Source organism: Felis catus, chromosome D2, assembly GCF_018350175.1.
Source record: "Felis catus isolate Fca126 chromosome D2, F.catus_Fca126_mat1.0, whole genome shotgun sequence".
Taxonomy (NCBI): domain Eukaryota; kingdom Metazoa; phylum Chordata; class Mammalia; order Carnivora; family Felidae; genus Felis; species Felis catus.
Window position 1 is genome coordinate 30244816 of NC_058378.1, and position 19994 is coordinate 30264809.

The following is a 19994-nucleotide window of genomic DNA, read 5'->3' on the forward strand; positions in this document are numbered from 1 at the left end:
TACATGTGTGCAAGTGTGTGTGCAAGATAAAAATCTTAAAAGTTGAATTGTTATTTCAGAGGGTATATTCATTTGTGATTTTGATACATATTATCAGTTTGTCTTCTTTAGGGGTTCTACATTCCAGCAAGGAATGTAGAAAAGTGCCTCTTTCCTCCTGTTCTTACCAACACGACATTGTAAAATTTTTAGCTGACATAATGGGTAGGGGAAGAAGGTTCCCCATTGTAGTTTTAGTTTTCTCATTCTGAATGAAGGTGAGCATCTTTTCCTGTGTGTAAAAGCGATTTCTTTTCTGTATACACTGCCTATCCATATCCTTTGCACCATCTGTATTATTATTAGTCTCTTACTGATTTGTAGAAACTCCATATATATTAGGGAAATCAGCTTTTTTTTTTTTCTGTATTAAAAGCAGCAAAACTTTTCCCAGTTTGTCTTGCTTATGGTGTTTTTTGCCATGTAGAAATTTTTGATGTTTGTGTAGTCAGATTTACCAGTTTTTCCTTTTGTAGACTCTAGGTTTTATGCCACAGAAAGGCCTTTTTCACACTGAGGTTCTGAAAATAATTTTCTGTGTTTGGTTCTCCTAAAATAATATAGTCTGGGGATTTTGTTTAAATTTTTAATTTCTTTGGAATTTGTCTTAAGATATGAGGTATGGATCCAACTTTAGTTTTTTCCAGATGGCTGACCAGTTGCCCCAGAATTATTTATAACTGCTTTTTAATTTTAATTAGTGTATAGATTTGTCTCCTTTGTTGGATTTTTGCTGAAAATAATTTGAGGCAGCACTTTGTTTTGTAAGTTTATTTATTCATTTTGAGAGAGAGAGCATGCGGGAAGGGGAGGGGCAGAGAGAGGGAGAGAGAGAGAGAACCCCAAGCAGGCTCTGTGCTGTCAGCGCAGAGCCTGACATGGGGCTCGATTCCCAGAACTGTGAGATCATGACCTGAGCTAAAATCCAGAGTCGGATGCTTAATCACCTGAGCCACCCAGGTGCCCCTAGGTGACACTTTTTAAGAATTTATAATTGTAGTCATAATTAGAAACATCTGTGATATCTTAATCTCCATTTTCACCTACTAATAAAAGTTTAAGTGATTTAAAGATATTAAAATAAAGTGTTGGGTTCCTTTTTGTTTAAAAAGAAATTATTTAAATACTTTTTCTGGTTATAAAAATTGTCTGATTCTATAAAAGTTTAAATAAAAAATAATCTGTACTCATTATTCAGAAGATGTAGCCTGCATATTGTGGGTATTTTAGAACAATGGGATCATTAATATATGCTTTCGTATACTTTTTTCACTTGCCGTATCTTGACTTTTTAAAAATCTCTGGGATCAAATAATCTCTTAGAAGATAAATACCCAGATTTAAAAGAACTATGTCAATCAGGTACTCAGTTTGATGTTTTCTCTGTGTTTGAAAGAAAACAATTTGGATGTTGCAGAGAAAACTAACATGTCAGTGGTTATTTCTGATGTGCATTGTTAGTTTCTATTTTGGTAGATACTAGAAATGATTGAAGGAACTCTGAAGAATATTCTTTCTGAACTATGTGTTTGGGAAGAAGGGAGTGAATCATTCAGTTGAGTGATAAGTAGATTAAATAAATGTACATGGAGAAATAGAAAAGAATGAATAACATTTTCACAAAATGGGAAGATAAATTAATACTCAATGTAGCTGGAAAATACGAAGTTATAAGGCTGGAAATTATATTCTGGAAATAGTTAACGTAATGTCATTTACATTATTGTGCTAGGACCCAGTACCACCACAGAAACAGAAACAATTGCTAAATACGAAATAATGGATGGTGCACCAGTAAAAGGTAAGATAACATACTTTCCATGTACTACTTTTTGTGATAGGTAGTGCAGATAGTGTTCATGGAAGTTTAGTTTGAAAGTATTTAGTTTGAAAATTTTTAGTATAGAAGTATTTGTGAATTTTTAAAACGATTCTTAAAATACTGTTTTTAAGGTCATCTTTGTATAGATACTGAATGACTGTAATGATATTTCCTGGTCCGAAATAAGGTTTGATTTTTTTTTACTAAGTTTAAATTTAGGATTTGGAAGAGACATTTATATATTCTCTAGTTCTGAATTTGTAATATTTTGGTTGTCTTCTGTTAGAGTAGTTTGTCTTTTTTTTACTCATTAAATACAAGTTACAGTATAGCTGAGCATTAATTTCTGTGGGGTTTTCTGTGGGATTTTGTAGTCCTTATAGTATCCAAGAAAACTAGCAGTTCCATTATTATCTTCAGTATCCAAGATAATGAAGCCAGTATTTATCATTTTATTTTTTTAAGATTTTTTATTTTTTAAAGTAATCTCTACACCCAACATGGGGCTTGAACTTACTTACCAGCCCCAAGATCAAGAGTAGCATGCTCCACCAACCGAGCCAGGCAGGCGCCCCAGGATTTATCATTTTAAATTTATGTCTTTGTTTTTTTCTCACTCTGTTAGTAATTACTTAAAAAAAGTAGCTTTCATTTACTGAGTGCCAACTGTAGATGAGGCATTATACTCTGAGGTGCTCTAATGTTTCCTTTAAGTTAGGTGATGGTATAATGTTTCCTTTAAGTTAGGTGATGGTATTCCTTATTCCACAGATGAAGCTGAGATGCAAAGAGCTTTAAAAAACTTGTTAAAGGTGATATAGTGTAGGGGAAGCAGAACTTTACCTCTACCCATCTTAGATTTTTTTTTTTTTAATTTCTTCATATTTGTGTTTGTTTTTTACTTTTTTATTATTTTTTTTATTTATTTTTATTTATTTATTTTTTTCAACGTTTATTTATTTTTGGGACAGAGAGAGACAGAGCATGAACGGGGGAGGGGCAGAGAGAGAGGGAGACACAGAATCGGAAACAGGCTCCAGGCTCTGAGCCATCAGCCCAGAGCCTGACGCGGGGCTCGAGCTCACGGACTGTGAGATCGTGACCTGGCTGAAGTCAGACGCTTAACTGACTGCGCCACCCAGGCGCCCCATACCCATCTTAGATTTTCACCTGGGACCCTTTAGCAGAGAGACAGATAAATAACGGAAAAAAAAAAAAAAGTTTACTAATGGATGCAGTGGACATCATAAAGGAGAAACCTCAACACAAATAGCTCAAAACACTGGCAGGGCGCCTGGGTGGCTCAGTCGGTTAAGCGTCCAACTTTGGCTCAGGTCATGATCTCATGGTTCGTGAGTTCGTGATCCCTGCATGGGGCTCTGTGCTGACAGCTCAGAGCCTGGAGCCTGCTTCGGATTCTGTGTGTGTCTCTCTCTCTGCCCCTCCCCTGCTTGCATTCTTTCTCTCTCTCTTTCAAAAATAAAATAAACACTGAAAAAAACTAAAAAAAAAAAAAAACCAGTAGCTTAAAATTTCAGCTTTCTTCAAAAGAACAATAAATTTGGAGAGATGACCAGACAAAGGAAAGCAGAGCAGTTTTAGGCTTCCAAAGTTAGGGTAGACTGTGGGAAGGTAAATATATGGGAGGAAACTAATGGAGTAAGGTTTGTTTGTGGATTCTTTATCAGCCATCCTTGGGCTGGTAAGACTCTGTCTTCATTAAAAGGACAATTTATATCCTGCCTTTAGGCAGAAAATGGGGAGCCTTTTCTGCTTTTTGCTGCTTCCTAATTGCCTGCAGTTCAAAATAATTTTATGTCCAAGAGGTAGATTTTGTGGTGCAATAATTTGGTTTCCTTCAATAGCTAATTATTGCAGAGTTGGAGTTAGAGCCCAGGCCTTTCTAGCTTCAAGACCTGTGTGTGTGCACTTCTGTGATGCAACATTATTTTGTAAAATTTCAGCAGCCACAAATTTTTATGTAAAGTAATAGGTCATATATCTTTCAGGAAATAGATGTGCACAAGAAAAGTATTACATAAAAAGGACTTAACAGAATATGCAAATAGTTACCCTTAGGAAAGGAGAAACTTTGAGAATCCGAATAGTAGTCTTTTTGGTAATGAATGACCAATCCTCATTCTGAACGCATTTGTTGTTTTGGATGAATTAGTTAATTCGTATTAAAGAAATTATACACGTGGTTAGAAATTATGGTAAACTTCATGAAAGAATAACAAGACTACTAAAATAGGACATATCTGTTGGCACCATTCTAAGCTTTTTACATATATTAACTCATATGGTCCTTACAAAGTCTCTACAAGATGGGTATTACTGGTATTCTACATTTCACAGATGAGGAACTTGAAACAGAATGGTTAAGTGACTTGGCCAACGTCCCACAGCCAGTAGGTTGTAGAACTGGGATCTGAATCCAGTATTCCAACTGCAGAGCAGTGGTTCTCATCTTGCATAGTTTTGCTTCCCCCCCCCTCCCCCCCCCCCCCCCCCCCCCCACTCCTAGGACATTTGCTGTTGTCCGGAGGTTTTTTTGGTTGCCACACTTGGGGAGTGCTGCTGACATCTAGTGAGTGGAGGCCAGGGATGATGGTTAAACTCCTACGGTGCACAGGACCTCACCCACAACAGGGAATAATCGGGCCCAAAATGTCAGTAGTGCTAAGTCTGAGAAACCCTGGTTTAAAGTTTTCTGTTATGCTGCCGTCTCATGAAGAGCTAAAGTGTTAGTGTCTTCTTTATAATGCTTCTTTAGAATTAAATGGAAATTGCTTTTCTTTCAGGTGAATCAATTCCAATAAGATTATTTTTAGCGGGATATGACCCAACTCCAACAATGAGAGATGTGAACAAAAAATTTTCAGTAAGGTACTTCTTGAATCTAGTCCTTGTTGATGAGGAAGACAGAAGGTATTTCAAGCAGCAGGTATGGCACAACCCAGGCTGATGTTTTGTTCTATGGCAGTTCTAGAAACACCTGGAAAGTACTCACTTTTCTACACTTTATAGTACTGAGCAAGTGGGGGTTTCTATGAATATGCTAGGAAAGCAAGTGTGAGTGGAATAGTGTTGGGATAGATTTGTTCCCTGTCATTCTGCAGAACACCAGAATGGGCTATCATTTGGCAGTGTTTTTATTTTTCTCTTGGAAGTTTTGTATTTTTTTTGTTTTAACTTGTTTTATTTTTTATTTTTTAAAATTTATATCCAAATTAGTTAGCATATAGTGCAACACTGATTTCAGGAGTAGATTCCTTAGTGCCTCTTGCCCATTTAGCCCTTCCCCCCTCCCAGAATCCCTCCTGTAACCCTCAGTTTGTTCTCCATATTTATGGGTCTCTTCTGTTTTGTCTCCCTCCCTGTTTTTATATTTTTGTTTCCCTTCCCTTATGTTCATCTGTTTTGTCTCTTAAAGTCCTCATATGAGTGAAGTCATAGGATTTTTGTCTTTCTCTGACTAATTTCACTTAGCATAATACCCTCCAGTTCCATCCACATAGTTGCAAATGGCAAGATTTCATTCTTTTTGATTGCCAAGTAATACTCCAGTGTGTGTGTGTGTGTGTGTGTGTGTGTGTGTGTGTATACACACACACCACATCTTCTTTATCCATTCATCCATCGATGGACATTTGGGCTCTTTCCATACTTTGGCTATTGTTGATAGCGCTGCTATAAACATGGGGTGCCTGTGTCCCTTCGAAACAACACACCTGTATCCCGTGGATAAATGCCTAGTAGTGCAATTGCTGGGTCGTAGGGTAGTTCTATTTTTAGTTTTTTGAGGAACCTCCATACTGTTTTCCAGAGTGGCTGCACAAGCTTGCATTCCCAAGGTTTTGTATTTTTTTATAAAAATAATACCTATTGTTTGTTAAAAAAAGTCAGGCAGTAAAGAACAGAATGAAGTAAAGGTCAACAAAGTTTTCCAGACAAATTTGTATATGTGTATTTAGACCATATTATGTGTGTTGTTCTTTAATTTGCTTTTTCACTGAATAGTGTCTTGAATATCTTTCCTTTATCAAAAAATGTAGATTTCCATTATCACTTTGAATGATTGCATTAACTTGACGGATTCTGGGTTTCCATTTTGTTGTAAATGTACTTGAGATGACCCAAATCTAATAATTTTTTTTATATATAATGTTTATCATAAAACTTGTTCTCATTTGAAGATCAATTGCAAGCCTTTGGTGAATTTTCAGTGAAGACTGTGATTGGAATGGTCTTTTGTATTCTGAATGAGATTAATAAATACTTGAGTGTCAGTTGAGCATTCAAAACTAAATTAGAAATTATTCTGTGCTGGGGCGCCTGGGTGGGTCAGTCGGTTAAGTCTCTGACTCTTGATTTCAGCTGAGGTCGTAGTCTCACAGTTTTTGGGATCAAGCTCTGAGTTGGGCTCTGCACTGACAGCATGGAGCCAGCTTGGGATTCTGTCTCCCTCTCTCTCTGCCCTTCCCTACCTTGAACATGTGTGCGCATGCACGTTCTCTCTCAAAAGAAATAAACTTAAAAAGGAAATCATTCTGTGCTGAGTATCGTGAAGAATACAAAAACTACTTTTTATAAACATACTTTGTCTTCAAGGTCCTCACATTGCATATGTGCAGAAAAAGAAAAATTATATAAGTTAATTAAAAAATTTTTTATAGTTTATTTACTTATTTATTTTGAGAGGCAGAGACAGCATGAGCAGGGGAGGGACAGAGAGAGAATCCCAAGCAGGCTCCACACTGTCAGTGCAGAGCCCGATGTGGGGCTTGAACTCAAGAAACTGTGAGATTATGACCTGAAACGAAACCAAGAGTCAGCTTTTAACCGACTGAGCCACCTAGATATACCCCTAAATTAACTAACAAAAAACTTAAATAATAGTTTGACAATAATTGAGAAGAGAGAAAAACTTTTGCATTGATACTGCTGTAATGCTGGATAATTAAACATAGGTAATTTGTAACTCAAGATGGATTATATAAACTTCACAGTTTCCAAAATGTTGCATGTGTAGCCCTATGGAATAAGTACCTTGCTTCCCTTGGGCATTCACTTGGATGTTTGGTAACCAACATAAACAGCCTGTAGTGACTTTATGAAGCAAATGATTATAGGATTTTTTTGAATTTTAGGAATTTAAAAGAGACTCAGGATGTATTGGTTAGGGTAAGATTACATAGGCAGAGGAGTGAGTATTTGAAAAACATATAGAAGTTGTAGGGCAGGTTTATTTGGAGTGCGTTGGGAGCAGAGAGTTAACTCATTTTGGCTGGTGGGGGGAGTGATGTTGGCAAAGGTTGGATAAAGGTTAAGAAGGACCTTGAATGCTGGTTGGAGATTTATCCTAGAGGTGCTGAGAACTCCTGAAGTGCAATCCAAGCAGTGTTTTAGACGAGTCTAGTCGTGATTGGAAGGATGGGCTAGAAAGGGGCCTCAGGCACTGGAGGCAGAGCCATCTACCCAGAAGCTCTTTTAAGTGTCTAAGGTTGAAGTGACAGGGTTTGAACTTGGATAAAGGCAAGTGATAGCAAACCAAAGGGTAGATTTTTAGGAATTATTTAAAGCAGTAATAGCTAGAACTTTGTGCTGTGGTGCTCTGGATTGGGGGTGGTGGTGTGCATAGGTGCTGATGGTGGGGGGGGGAGGATTGGCAGAAGGGGTGGTCCGAGATTAGAATTGGAAGAAAGTAGGTCACTCAGCAAAGAGAACAGCTTTTGTTGGGAGAAAAATTAATTTTGTTATAGTAAATATTGAAATGGCATTATTTCCATCGTGAAAACCTAAGGCATAATATGAGAATATTAATTTGTCGATGTCTTGCATTTGTTTTACTAGGAGATCATTTTATGGAGAAAAGCTCCTGAAAAATTGAGGAAACAGAGAACAAACTTTCACCAGCGATTTGAATCACCAGACTCCCAGGCATCTGCTGAACAGCCTGAAATGTGAACTGAATAGGAGAAAAAAAGAAAAACAAAAAACTCCTATATCCATTGAGGTTACGTTCAGCAGGTTAAAGATGGTTGCAGCTTGTAGGGGGGAAAAGGCCAAAACTCCATTTATAATAGTCTTCCTTTATCTTACAGTGCTGCATTTATTTTATGATACAACTAAATTTTCTTCATGTATATACATTAAAAAAAAACGCTTTCTTTGAAACACTGGAACTTTCTTAAGCTGCCATTTTTTTTCTTTTCTTTTTCTTTTTTTTTTTTACTGCACACTTTGATTTGATGATAAGCACTCAGATATGCATCAACATAAACATTAAAGATTTTCACATGAGTAGGCTGGTATTTGTAATTTGCTTTCTTCGTAATGTTGATTATAAATACTTTCTCCTTTTTCATGCTAATAATTACCTCTTATTCTCTACATGCAAAAAATTAAATATTTTGTGTTCAAATAAAAATAGAAAAATTGAGTGGACCTTACATCCTGCAAAGATTTAAAACATGGTGTCTCAGTATTTTTGAGAACTACATTTATGTTTCTACATGTGTGTTTGGGAAAGACATATGGAGTGTTTCACCATAGGTGCTTCTTAGTCTACTATTCCATGGCTTCCTGAATTGTATCCTCTTTGAAGCCTTCTGTGGTGTGAATGTTGAACTTATTTCCCAAGAGATTATGTGGCATCTCCCCGAAGCCTGCTTGCCTGCCTCCTTCCTTCCTTCCCCCTTCCTTCTTTCCCCTTCCTTCCTTCCTTCCTTCCTTCCTTCCTTCCTTCCTTCCTTCCTTCCCTTCTTCCCTTTCTTTACCGTCCGCCCTTTCTTCCTATTTCTCTCCCCCCCTTATCCCCCTCCCCCGCCTTCCTCCCTTCCTTCTTCCTTTCGCTTTCTTTTCTTTCCTCTTTTTCTTTTCTTTTCTTTCTCTTTCTTTTTTGCCATATTAAGTAACTATTTTTGCCTCTGTCATCCAGCAGCTACCACTGTATGTTTTCTGCAATGTTGAGTTGACTCTATGTTGGCATTTTAAAGTTTGTTAGAACTATATAATTTTTCCGTAAATACTTTGAATTTTTTTTTAATTTAAGGCATCTTTTTACCACATATATACAAATAGAATATTCTTGCCTTCACAAATATTCTCTTCCCTTGCTAGGGGAAAACTTGAGGATAGGGAACTCAGGAGGACCTGTGAAGCATGTAGTTATCTAGATCTGGACAATTTCATATTCGGTAAGCTGGAACTTTGGCTAGTTTAAGCTCAGATTTAAACTTCACCCACTCTGTTTAAATTTTGTTAACACTAAATTCGAGTCATTAGTTCGAAGTCTCCAAAAAGAAGGTTTCAGTCATCTGTTCATATGCATGGGGTCTGAGCTCAGATACACTAAATGTGGGGTGTAGGAACTAAAATGAAGCCTGCCGTGTGAAACTACTTTCACATAGGGTTCACTGGTTTTTGTACCTATATTTTTTTATACACTTCAGCGCAAGTCTTGTCAGTTAACCTTACCTTATGAGTAAGCTAAGTAACCTAAATTACATTTCTTTAAACCTGTTTACTACTGTGGCACTTTGTTGATAAAATGGTCAGTAACCAACTTCTTTACTGGCAAAAGGTTCCATGTACCATGTGCTGGAGCATCTATTTTAAATGTGGCTCTCTGTGAATGGTAATGTTCTCCTTCATGTAAGTGCCTGTTCAGAGTTTCAAAATTTAAAAATGCCAAATATTTTCATGGTCACTTGCATGTAGTAATTAGGGAATATTCAAAGAAATTTTGAAAACCAATTGTATTTAACCAGCCTCAAATTGTGCAACCATGATGTATAATAAAGAATTTGAAATGATACAGAACTTGCTATTTGAATCATTGAAAGAGTTCTATTCTCAAATCTCATTGTCAGGTTTATCGTTGAAGCCACAATTTCTCATGGTTTAGGAAGCTATAATTGTGACAAGTTTTTATAAATATTGTCAGTTTCAATTTCAAATAGTTATATAATACTTTTAATTAGGTGGCTTAAAACACTGTCATAAATAAGATGCTTATTCACTTTGCTTGAGACTTTGTTGCACAACCAATTTGAAGAATAAACATTTGAAATCAATATTTAGTGAACTGAGTAAAAACTTGGCCAATTAGAAATAAACTGAAAAGGAAATTTGTGTCTTTAGTAAAAAGTACAGGGGCACCTGGCAGGCTCAGTGAGTAGAGCATGTGACTCTTGTCAGAGCTGTGAGTTGGAGCCCTGTGTTGGGTGTAGGGATTACTTAAGTAATTTTTAAAAAGTACAGGGGTGACTGGGTGGCTCAGTCAGTTAAGTGACCGACTCCTGATTTCAGCTCAGGTCATGATCTCAGGGTGGTGAGATCGAGTCCTGTGTCAGGCTCCATGTTGAAATTACAATATCTACTATAGTGGTTCTCGACCTTGGCTGCATGTTCAAATCACTTTATGTTTTTAATTTTTTTTTTTTTTCAACGTTTATTTTTGGGACAGAGAGAGACAGAGCATGAACGGGGGAGGGGCAGAGAGAGAGGGAGACACAGAATCGGAAACAGGCTCCAGGCTCTGAGCCATCAGCCCAGAGCCCGACGCGGGGCTCGAACTCACGGACCACGAGATCGTGACCTGGCTGAAGTCGGACGCTTAACCGACTGCGCCACCCAGGCGCCCCTCACTTTATGTTTTTAAAATAACCATGCCAGGTCCTACCCAAACTAATAAAATCAGAATTTCAGGGGCCAGGATATCAGCATTGAAAAACCTATCCAGGGTTGAGAACCACTGTCTAAACCATGTTAATAGTTGTTTCCATCACTAGTGAAGAATTTTTTTTTGTAGTTTTGAACTTTTTTTTTTTTCAGCAGAACTAAAAAAAAATTCAAGAGGGTCAAAGCTTAATCATTTTGAATTTCTGATAGCAAGAACATCATGAATTAAAAGTCACATCAGTTTTTAGAAAAACTAGAATTTTGGGGCACCTGGGTGGCTCAGTCGGTTGAGAATCCAACTTCGGCTCAGGTCATAATCTCACGGTCTGTGAGTTCGAGCCCCGCGTCGGGCTCTGTGCTGACAGCTCAGAGCCTGGAACCTGCTTCGGATTCTGTCTCCCTCTCTCTCTCTCTCCTCCTCCTCCCCCGCTCACACTCTCTCTCAAAAATAAGCATTAAAAAAAATTATTTTTTTAATTAGCACACTTAACCAATTCTAACTTAGGCTCTATTGAATTTGAGAAGTAGCTCCCAAAGGAGTTTTATTATTTTGAAATCATAAAAGGGGGAAAGTACATAATTAGAAAAAGAACAAGTGGCTGGCAGTGTTTTGAATTGTTGGGGAGGAAAAACTTCATCTACCCTCTTGGATTCTGTTTGGGAGCCTGCTGATTGACAAAAGACAGGCAAAAAAAAAAGATGGACTTAGTATGAGGGAGTTCACAAAAACGCGACTTAAAGCGATAGAATTTGGGGCCTTATAGATCATCTTGAGAGGGGAAAGGGGTAAAAGACACAAATGACTTCTTGATAGCAGAAGTTGGGGGTAGAAAGGGCAGTTATGCGGAAGCACGTGACTTAAAGAAAAAGGATGGTAACTATAATCATTTTGTGAAAAAAGTCTTGAGGTGTCATGCCAACCATGTCATCACTAGTGATGAGATAATCTTCCCTGGTTGCTCCCTGAGAGGGGATTTATGACAATTGAGTTCTTTTGGGAGGCTTTGCTTTTTAGGCAGAGGATTTCAGGAACTCCAATGTCTTCTACTCAAAACGTTTATGCCACAGTGGCATATGCCAGACCCCTTCATCAATATGGATCAAGTAGTTGGAATACTCAAGTCTTAAGTACCAGGTGAGTCAGTCAAGTCTTTAATTTCATTCCTTTTATATTTAACTGAATCTGTCAAACTTGCATAAAGGCATTCTCCAGGGGCTTATACTAGCCTGGATTGGAATGTAACATATTTTAAGTTTCAAATAAAGGCATAATGAGGAAAATGTGCCCCCTTATGTACATCCTTTTTTAGGCTTGGGGCCTTTGATGAGCGTAATTCTTACGTCACTCCCCTGTCAGAAATCTTTTAGTGACTCAGTTGCAGGAGAAAGCTTAAATACTGTAAAACAGTTCCAGTTACGCCTGCTCCCCTGCCAGCAGTCCCCTAGCTTTATAGTAAGGCTCTCCTGTCCAGTCTTGCCAAACACTATTTCCGTCTCCAAGTCAAAGAGCTAGATGTTTCCTTGCTATGTTGCCAAGACATGCTGTGCACACCTCCAGGACTGTGCTTGCCACACTTTTATAAAAGACTTTTTAATTTTACGGATTTTAAGCCTCTTGGCTCAGTCCTGTTTTGGTGTACTTTGTGCGTATTATATAATACACTCAATATCTGACTAAATGAGTGAAACTTATTTTCTTAGTGATTATAAAATTAGGTGTCCTCCTTTAGGAAAAAGTGAGTCTGATGAGGGACGGGAATGGAAAAATGTTCACCATTACCCCAGATGACTGACCTCTCGCCTGCATAGTTTTGATAAGGATCAAATACATGCTAGTTGCTACATTCTGGTCTCATGACTGCCTGTACATCTCACCCAGTTAATATCGAGCTGAATGATAAGCACCAGAGACATCTTGTGAAAGTATTTTAGGAGTAGAAACTTGAAGAAAACATTTATAACCTATGTACATTCCCTCCTCGTTGAACACTAAGCGTATAACCACCAGCTTCATACAACAAAAGTGCAGCTCCTGCCCAGGGGCCTGTCCCTGTGCTGCTTAAACTTGCTAAGTTGCTTTGTAAGACATCTCAAGAATTCCTTCCTGACTGAGCTCAGTGATCCCACGGTTTTGGGAGCCCATATGGGGATTATGGAATGAATCCAAGTGCCTTGATGTGGCTTGATAAGTCATCTTTATCCCCAATCTTTGTTTCTTACTTGTTCCTTTTTGGAGATGTACTGAATAGTATAACCTTTCGGAACGTGTCTTTCCCGAATGCTCAGGACAGAACCTTTTGCCCATGGCGATACTACGGGGAGGGACAAACTCCTGCCACCTGGCTGGATCCCAGTACCTTGGCCGTAATGGTGTTGGGCTCAGAAACATCAGGCTCTCCCTATTTTACCTGTTAAAACTTGTATTCTCAGGCACAGGAAGGCCATACACGTCATTAGGAAGGCTGCTTACCTTAAGACTCCTGTATCAGGTTTCTTCCTAAATAACGCAGTGTGATCCCTCCATGAGCATAAAATCCAAGATATGTCGGTCTGACTGTGTGCTTCCTGAAAGGGACTGGTCAGAACTATTACTTGGGGTACTAACCTGACAGGGGATTACTCCCTTGGGACTGGATCATGGCTAAAACTCACAAGAAAATTGCCTGGATTAGATAGGAATTCTATACTTTCATTTTCTCATGTCTCTCATTTGCCCTTACCCAGGGGTTGTTTGGCATTCCCAGTCCTGCTCTCAGATTGAAAAGTAGTTCTAGCTTAGTTTTGTTATGCTTGAGAGAGAATAGCTGCCCCTTCTTAAAGGCCAGGACCTCTACTCCACCCATTAATACTAGATCTAGAGACTTACAAAGGGTATTATTATTGGTCACTGAATACAGCAGTTCCTTCAAAATGGAAAGAGGCAGCCCCAATCTTTGTGGCATTTCAGTCCATTCACCGGCACCAGCACCCGCTGTAGTCCAGAATGCAACGGGGAAGCAGAGGGAGGTTGACATCCCTTCTCAGGGAGTACAAAGGAATCAGAGCAGTTGAGAAAGAGGGATGCCTACCTCCACTCTGATTCCCAGGAACCTTAGAGCCAGTATTCCTGATGGGATGGCATTCAGAAGCAAAAGGGGATTTTGGTAATGGACTCCTAGGTAATGTACTCTCCTTGTTCTGTGGGAATTGACTATGGGATCAGCTTCCTCAATCCCAAAGGATTCCCTCTTAGGCTATCTCCCACTACACTGGAGTCAAATAAAAAGCACCCCAAGCTGTTGGACTATAAGAGATAGAAATCCAGTCTCCAAGGTGCACAGCTCTCTTGTAAACAGGTGGCTGTCCAGGGGCGCCTGCGTGGCTCAGTCGGTTGGACGTCTGACTTCGGCTCAGGTCATGACCTCACGGTTGGTGGGTTCGAGCCCCACGTGGGGCTCTAATGCTGACAGCTCAGAGCCTGGATCCTGCTTCAGATTCTGTCTCCCTCGCTCTCTGCCCCTCCCCCGCTCATGCTTTGTTTCGGTCTCAAAAATAAAACAGGTGTTTGTCCAGATGCTATACATACCTCCCTCTTTTTCTGAAGTCACTATCTCTTTGCTTTTTGTGTGTCAGGTCTGGAATGTATCTTTTTTGTTTGTTTATTCATATTTGAGAGTGAGTGAGAGAGACAGAGAGAATATGAGCAGGGGAGGGTCAGAGAGAGAGAGAGAGAGAGAGAGAGGAAGATATAGAATCCAAAGCAGCTTCCAGGCATAGACCCCCATGTGGGGCTCGAACTCATGCCAAGATCATGACTTGAGCTGAAGTTAGACGTTTAACTGACTGAGCCACCCAGGTGCCCCAGATCTGGGATGTATCTTAAAAACACTGGATGAACGTTGCCTGACTCTTACTTTATGTGGGGTGTTCTCCATCATTCATTTCCTGGGTTAATTTGAGCCAATTGTCTGGTTAGTTTACCTCAGGACAGAGACTTTAAGGAATATTCCCAAAGCAGCTGCCAAAACTCCTTTTGTTTGGGGGAAGTTCCCTGTCTTCTCCGGCCCAACACGGAGTGCCTGTTTTCACTTTTTGTTGGTGGAAAAAAGAAAGCGTGCATCTGCTCATTTGTCAGAGCGGAGGAGTTTTAGGACCAGGAGTCCTCTCTGCTGCCCTCTGGGCTTTTACCAGCCTCCAGTCTTGCTGGCCGAATGCCACCTACTCCGCCTCCACCCTTCTCCTCCTCCCCTCCTCCTGTTTTCACACCATCACTGGTGGGCTGGGCCAGGCCGACTTACATAACCGGCTCCTATACCATCCTCCATGCCTCCAGCACCATTGGCTCCTGCTCCTCCTACCCTCACTATCGAAGGAGCAAAGATCACCCCTCCCTGGACTTAAAACACCCACCTCAGATTTCCCCACAGGCGCCCCAGGTAAAAATCGGCACTGGAGAACAAACGGATTGACTTCTAGTGGACCCAGCTGCAACTTACTCAGTATTTAAGCGAATTTAAATGTTTTTTTAAATAAGCATTAAAAAAAAAGTTTGAGAGAGAGAGGTGCGTGCAGGGGAAAGGCAGGGACAGAGAGAGAGAGAGAGAAAGAGAGAGAGAGAGAGGAGAATCCCAAGCAGGCTTCAGGCTCAGTGGGTAGCCCGATGTGGGGCTTGATCCCACGACCATGAGATCATGACCTGAACTGATCTCAAGAGTCAGATGCACAGTGACACCTGAGTGGCTCAGGTGGTTTGGCGTCCAACTTTGGCTCAGGTCATGATCTCACAGTTCATGAGTTCAAGCCCTGCATTGGGCTCTGTGCTCTCATTACAGAGCCTGCTTCAGATCTTCTGTCTCCCTCTCTCTCTCTCAAAAATAAACAAACATTAAAAAGACAAAAACAAGTAGACTGAATAAAAAAGGTTTATAGGTAAAACTTTTAAGTAGCTTTCAAAATCTTTGGTAACCTGCAACTTTGAAGTTTTGCTAAGTTAATGATAAATTGAGTTCATTGGATATCTGAGTCTTTTCCAAATAAAATAATGCAACATTGATTATTGAATGTAGGTTTCTCTGCTTTTGACTTCTTATTGCAGAGAAACTGTGGGTACCTTCTGTTGGCAAATGTGCTTTGTGCTTTACTGAAAGATTGTACTATGGAAAAATCTATGTTTTTAGAAATTATGAAATGTATTCATGAATTTCAGCTCTAAAAGAATTCTGGTGTAACAGTTCACAATTGGTTACTACTTAATTTTCATTGGAGAGGAAGGTTTCTAAAAGTTAAAATTCTGCTAAATGTAAATAAGACTGATGGAAATAAGGAAATAATTCTGTAGGTAGGGAAGTAGGATATGCATGAGAAAAATATAAGGAACGGGAATACCTTTTGTTGAGAGAAAAAAAGGTAATTTTGAGATGGGTTGTTTAGAGAAAAAAGGCTTAGGACACAATCAGAATGAAAAAAAAATGTACGCTTGTGAAGGTAAATCTTTGGAAAAGAATTAAAAAAAATTTTTTTTTTAATGTTTATTTTTGAGAGAGACAGAGCGCAAGTGAGGAGCGGCAGAGAGAGAGGGAGACACAGAGTCCGAAGCAGGCTGCAGGCTCTGAGCTGTCAGCACAGAGCCCCACATGGGGCTTGAACTCATGAGATCATGAGAGATCATGACCTGAGCCAAAGTCAAACGCTCAACCACCCAGGCGCCCTGAGGAAAAGAATTTTATGTGTGATCGGGACTAAGGTTGAAATGGATGGATTTTAAAAGTACATGGGTACGAGACTGATGGGACACCTGGGTGGCTCAGTCAGTTGAGCATCTGACTTGATTTTGGCTCAGGTCATGATTTCAAAGTACAGGAGTTTGCGCCCTGCGTTGGGCTTTGCACTGACAGTGAGGAGCCTGCTTGGGGTTCTCTCTCTCCCTCTTTCTCTCTGCCCCTCCCTGCTTGTGCTCTCTCTCAAAATAAACTTAAAAAAAAAGTATGCTGGTGTAAGACTGAAATTCTGCTTTTCTCTATGCTAAGAAGACAAAGTTTTCTTGGATTGCTGGTCTGCTTTTGATAAAACGTGAAAGTTTTTTTCTTTATCTGCTCAGAAAACCAAAGCTTCTATGTTTTGTCTGTATCAGGTCTTTGATTACTTCAAGTTAAAACTTTTTTTATATTAAAAAAATTTTTTTAGTATTTTATTTATTTTTGAGACAGAGTGTGAGTGGGGTAGGGGCAGAAAGAGAGAGGGAGACACAAAATCCGAAGCAGGCTCCAGGCTCCGAGCGGTCAGCACAGAGCCCGATGCGGGGCTCGAACTCATGAACAGCAATATTATGACCTGAACCGAAGTCGGACGCCCAACCGAGTCACCCAGGCACCCCTGTGCGTCACTTCTGACTTCCTCAAAACTTAACTGATGACTAAAAGCCTAATAACATAAACACATATTTTGAATGTTATATGTATTACCCTATTCATAAAGTAAGCTACAGAAAATGTTAAAAACAATCGTAAGAAAAAATATTTGTATAATACTGTACTTCTCGGAAGCGCCTGGGTGGCTCAGTTGGTTAAGCGTCTGACTTTGCTCAGGTCATGATCTCACAGTTCACGGGTTTGAGCTCCACGTCGGCCTCTGTGCTGACAGCTCAGAGCCTGGAGCCTGCTTCGGATTCTGATTCTCCCTCTCTCTCTGCTCCTCCCCCACTCACGTTCTCGCTCTCTTAAAAATAAAATATGAAAAAAAACTAAAAAAAAAATACTGTACTTATCACAAGAGGATCCACATATTGGTAGACCCACAAAGTTCAAACCTGTCTTGTTCAACTGTACTACTCTAGAGACACAGTTATGATACAATTTTAGTGCTGGACGGTAGTTGTACTGGGTCCTACGGCATACAAGAGAGGCACCCAATGTTTTCAGAGGTAAGAGGTGAGGAATGATGACATCATAGCTGGTATGTAGTTCTGGCATGAATAGAATGATAGATACAGGAAGTAGAGAGACGGTATAAGGAGAGTTAATTTAGGATGGTCCTTGGATGCCATACAAATTAATGGAGTATGGGCTTTATCTGAACACTTATTCAGAATACACTGAAGGATTTTAAGCAGGAATAACTTAATCAGATTTGTGTTTTCAAAGCATCATTACAGTGACTGTGCAAAGTCACAAAGATGGAGTATCCTTGGAGGCAAGGATACTAGTTACGATTATTGCATTCTATGGAGTCTCTAATAAGTACCAGGTGCTGATAACAGTACTGTAAACATCTCCCAAAGGGAATGACAGCTCTCTATCCTGTAAAAGCAAAAATCTTATGTTGACTATTCCCGTTTCAATGTTTATTGAACTCTGCTAATGGCTGAAGAGGAAAACCTATATACACTATCATAAAATTCAGACCACGATTTATACCTGCAAGGAGGTACAAACAAAGTTACCACTAAAATTGTTTTTTTTTTTTCTGCAAAGCTGTATTGGACTATGTTACCACCTCCATAAGATTAGTAACGACTGCTGATTCTGGCCCCCAAATTATAAACGGTTGTCAGGCATACTAACAAAAGGAATAATAATAACAAAAGGCATATTAAATTTTTGGCTTGCTCATTCTCCTAGTTTCCAAATCTGATGAGACATCCTTGTTTAATGGCCTTTTATATCATATTTAAATTGTCCTAAGGATTTCTTTGTTAAGTCTCTCTATTCCGTATACATGGTCTCTACCATAATTCAGACACCCTAATCTATGATCTTTAGCTAGAAATTTTGGAGAGTTGTAATTGGTTTTCCTCCCTGTTTTTTTGGAGGGAAGGGGTGGGGGAGACAGCTGTTCCAGTCTATCCTAGACACTTTCTAAACTGACTGCTCAAAAATTTAACAATTTGCCAAACACAGAAGGAAGCCTGTCTTAATCCTGGCATTTAAATTTTTTCAGTATGCCTTTTCCATAGTTAAGCGTCTGCTTACACCTTTTCTCTGAAGAGAATTTCCTTACAACTTCCCTATTTGTCTTGTTTCATTTGCTTTTAAGTCTGGCAGAAACTTCCTTAAGGATCTGAAATCGCTCCTTTCTTTGACCTCTCACTGGCCTGAGTAACAAGCATTTGCATTACTTAACATGTACAGTTCCTATCACTAAAACCAGATCTGAAATTATTTGAGAACAAAGGGTTATCTACTTGTATTCTGAGGTTTGAAATATATTCTGTGGGGCGTCTGGCTAAGTCTTGAGCATTTGACTCTTGATCTGGGGTCCTGTGTTCCCGCCTCATCTTGGGGCTAGAATTTACTTAAAAACAAGTATAGGCTTAGTATATAGGCTTAGTCCATTGGGCTCAGGTCATGATCTTCTGACTAGGAGTCCGAGCTCCCATCTAGAGTCTGACAGCTCAGAGCCTGGGGAGCCTGCTTCAGATTCTGTGTCTCCCTCCCTCTCTCTGCCCTCCCCTGCTCACATTCTGTCTCTCTCAAAAATAAGCAAACATTAAAAAAAAATTAAAAACCAAACCAAATATATATATATATATATATGTGTGTATACACACACACACACACACACACACACACACACACACACACACATATATACACACACGTATACGTGTATGTGATCAGCATATACATCAATATGTATAGATCCTGGGAATGAAAGGCACATTAACAAATTGTTACTGGTATCCTATTTGACGCAGGAGTACTACATATCACATGACACGTCCCTTCAAGTTGCAAGATCTTAATGTTTCAGGTATGAGAGAGATGTGGAAAATATAGCAGCATATTTTGAATTAACATGTTGCAAACTCCTATGACACAGTATTCAACCTATGCAAATGAAACGAAACTCTGGGGTACTAAGGACATATTTTAGTGCTATGCGGTTGTGACATCTCAGCTGCCTGGACGACGTACACAGACTGCTCATACTAAAAAACGAGTACTTACACAAGTGTCACACAAGGGGTTTACCTAAGAACTTGCAGAAAAAAATTCCTTAGCAACACTCCTGAAGGCCAGATCAGGTTATGCCCTCTCACGCTATTCTAACAGAAAACCAAAGTTAATAATCCAAGAAACTTGAGAAATGCTCTTTAGTGCTCCAGTCAGCAAGTCACGCTGGTGCCCACAGCAGAAGTACCCCCCAACCAGCCTGGTCAACACTGCGCCCCGCGGTGTCCACGCGATTCTGAACTCGCGCGCTCTTACAAGGCCAGCCTGAGTCACGTGACATAGCTCTCAGGCCCCCTCCCCTCATCTGTGACATCATCAATGGTGCCTGATTACTTTCTTTTCTTTAGAGAAAGCCGGCCCAATCAATAATGAAAAAGAGAAAGAATATAAGAACTTCATCTTTTCGGTTTTTATTTCTAAGCGTTTCCTCTTCTTTATGAGCAATCGCACGACACTACCTTCTCCTTATTGATCGGGCGTTATCCTGGGCAGTTCCCCTGCGCGGTCTGGGTCTT

General features: G+C 39.6%; 1 protein-coding gene across 2 annotated transcripts in view; it reads left to right on the forward strand.

Annotated features, from left to right (window-relative positions):
* The window catches only part of VPS26A (VPS26, retromer complex component A), a 33960-nt gene extending 24277 nt beyond the window's left edge, over window positions 1-9683 (forward strand). For both annotated transcript variants that reach the window (XM_003993999.6, XM_003994000.6), the window contains exons 7-9: window positions 1772-1840; window positions 4666-4808; window positions 7718-9683. In XM_003993999.6, the coding sequence (XP_003994048.1) occupies window positions 1772-1840; window positions 4666-4808; window positions 7718-7831 (326 nt within the window). In that variant the 3' untranslated portion in view covers window positions 7832-9683. The remainder of the gene's footprint in view (window positions 1-1771; window positions 1841-4665; window positions 4809-7717) is intronic.
* The last annotated feature ends 10311 nt before the right edge of the window (window positions 9684-19994 follow it).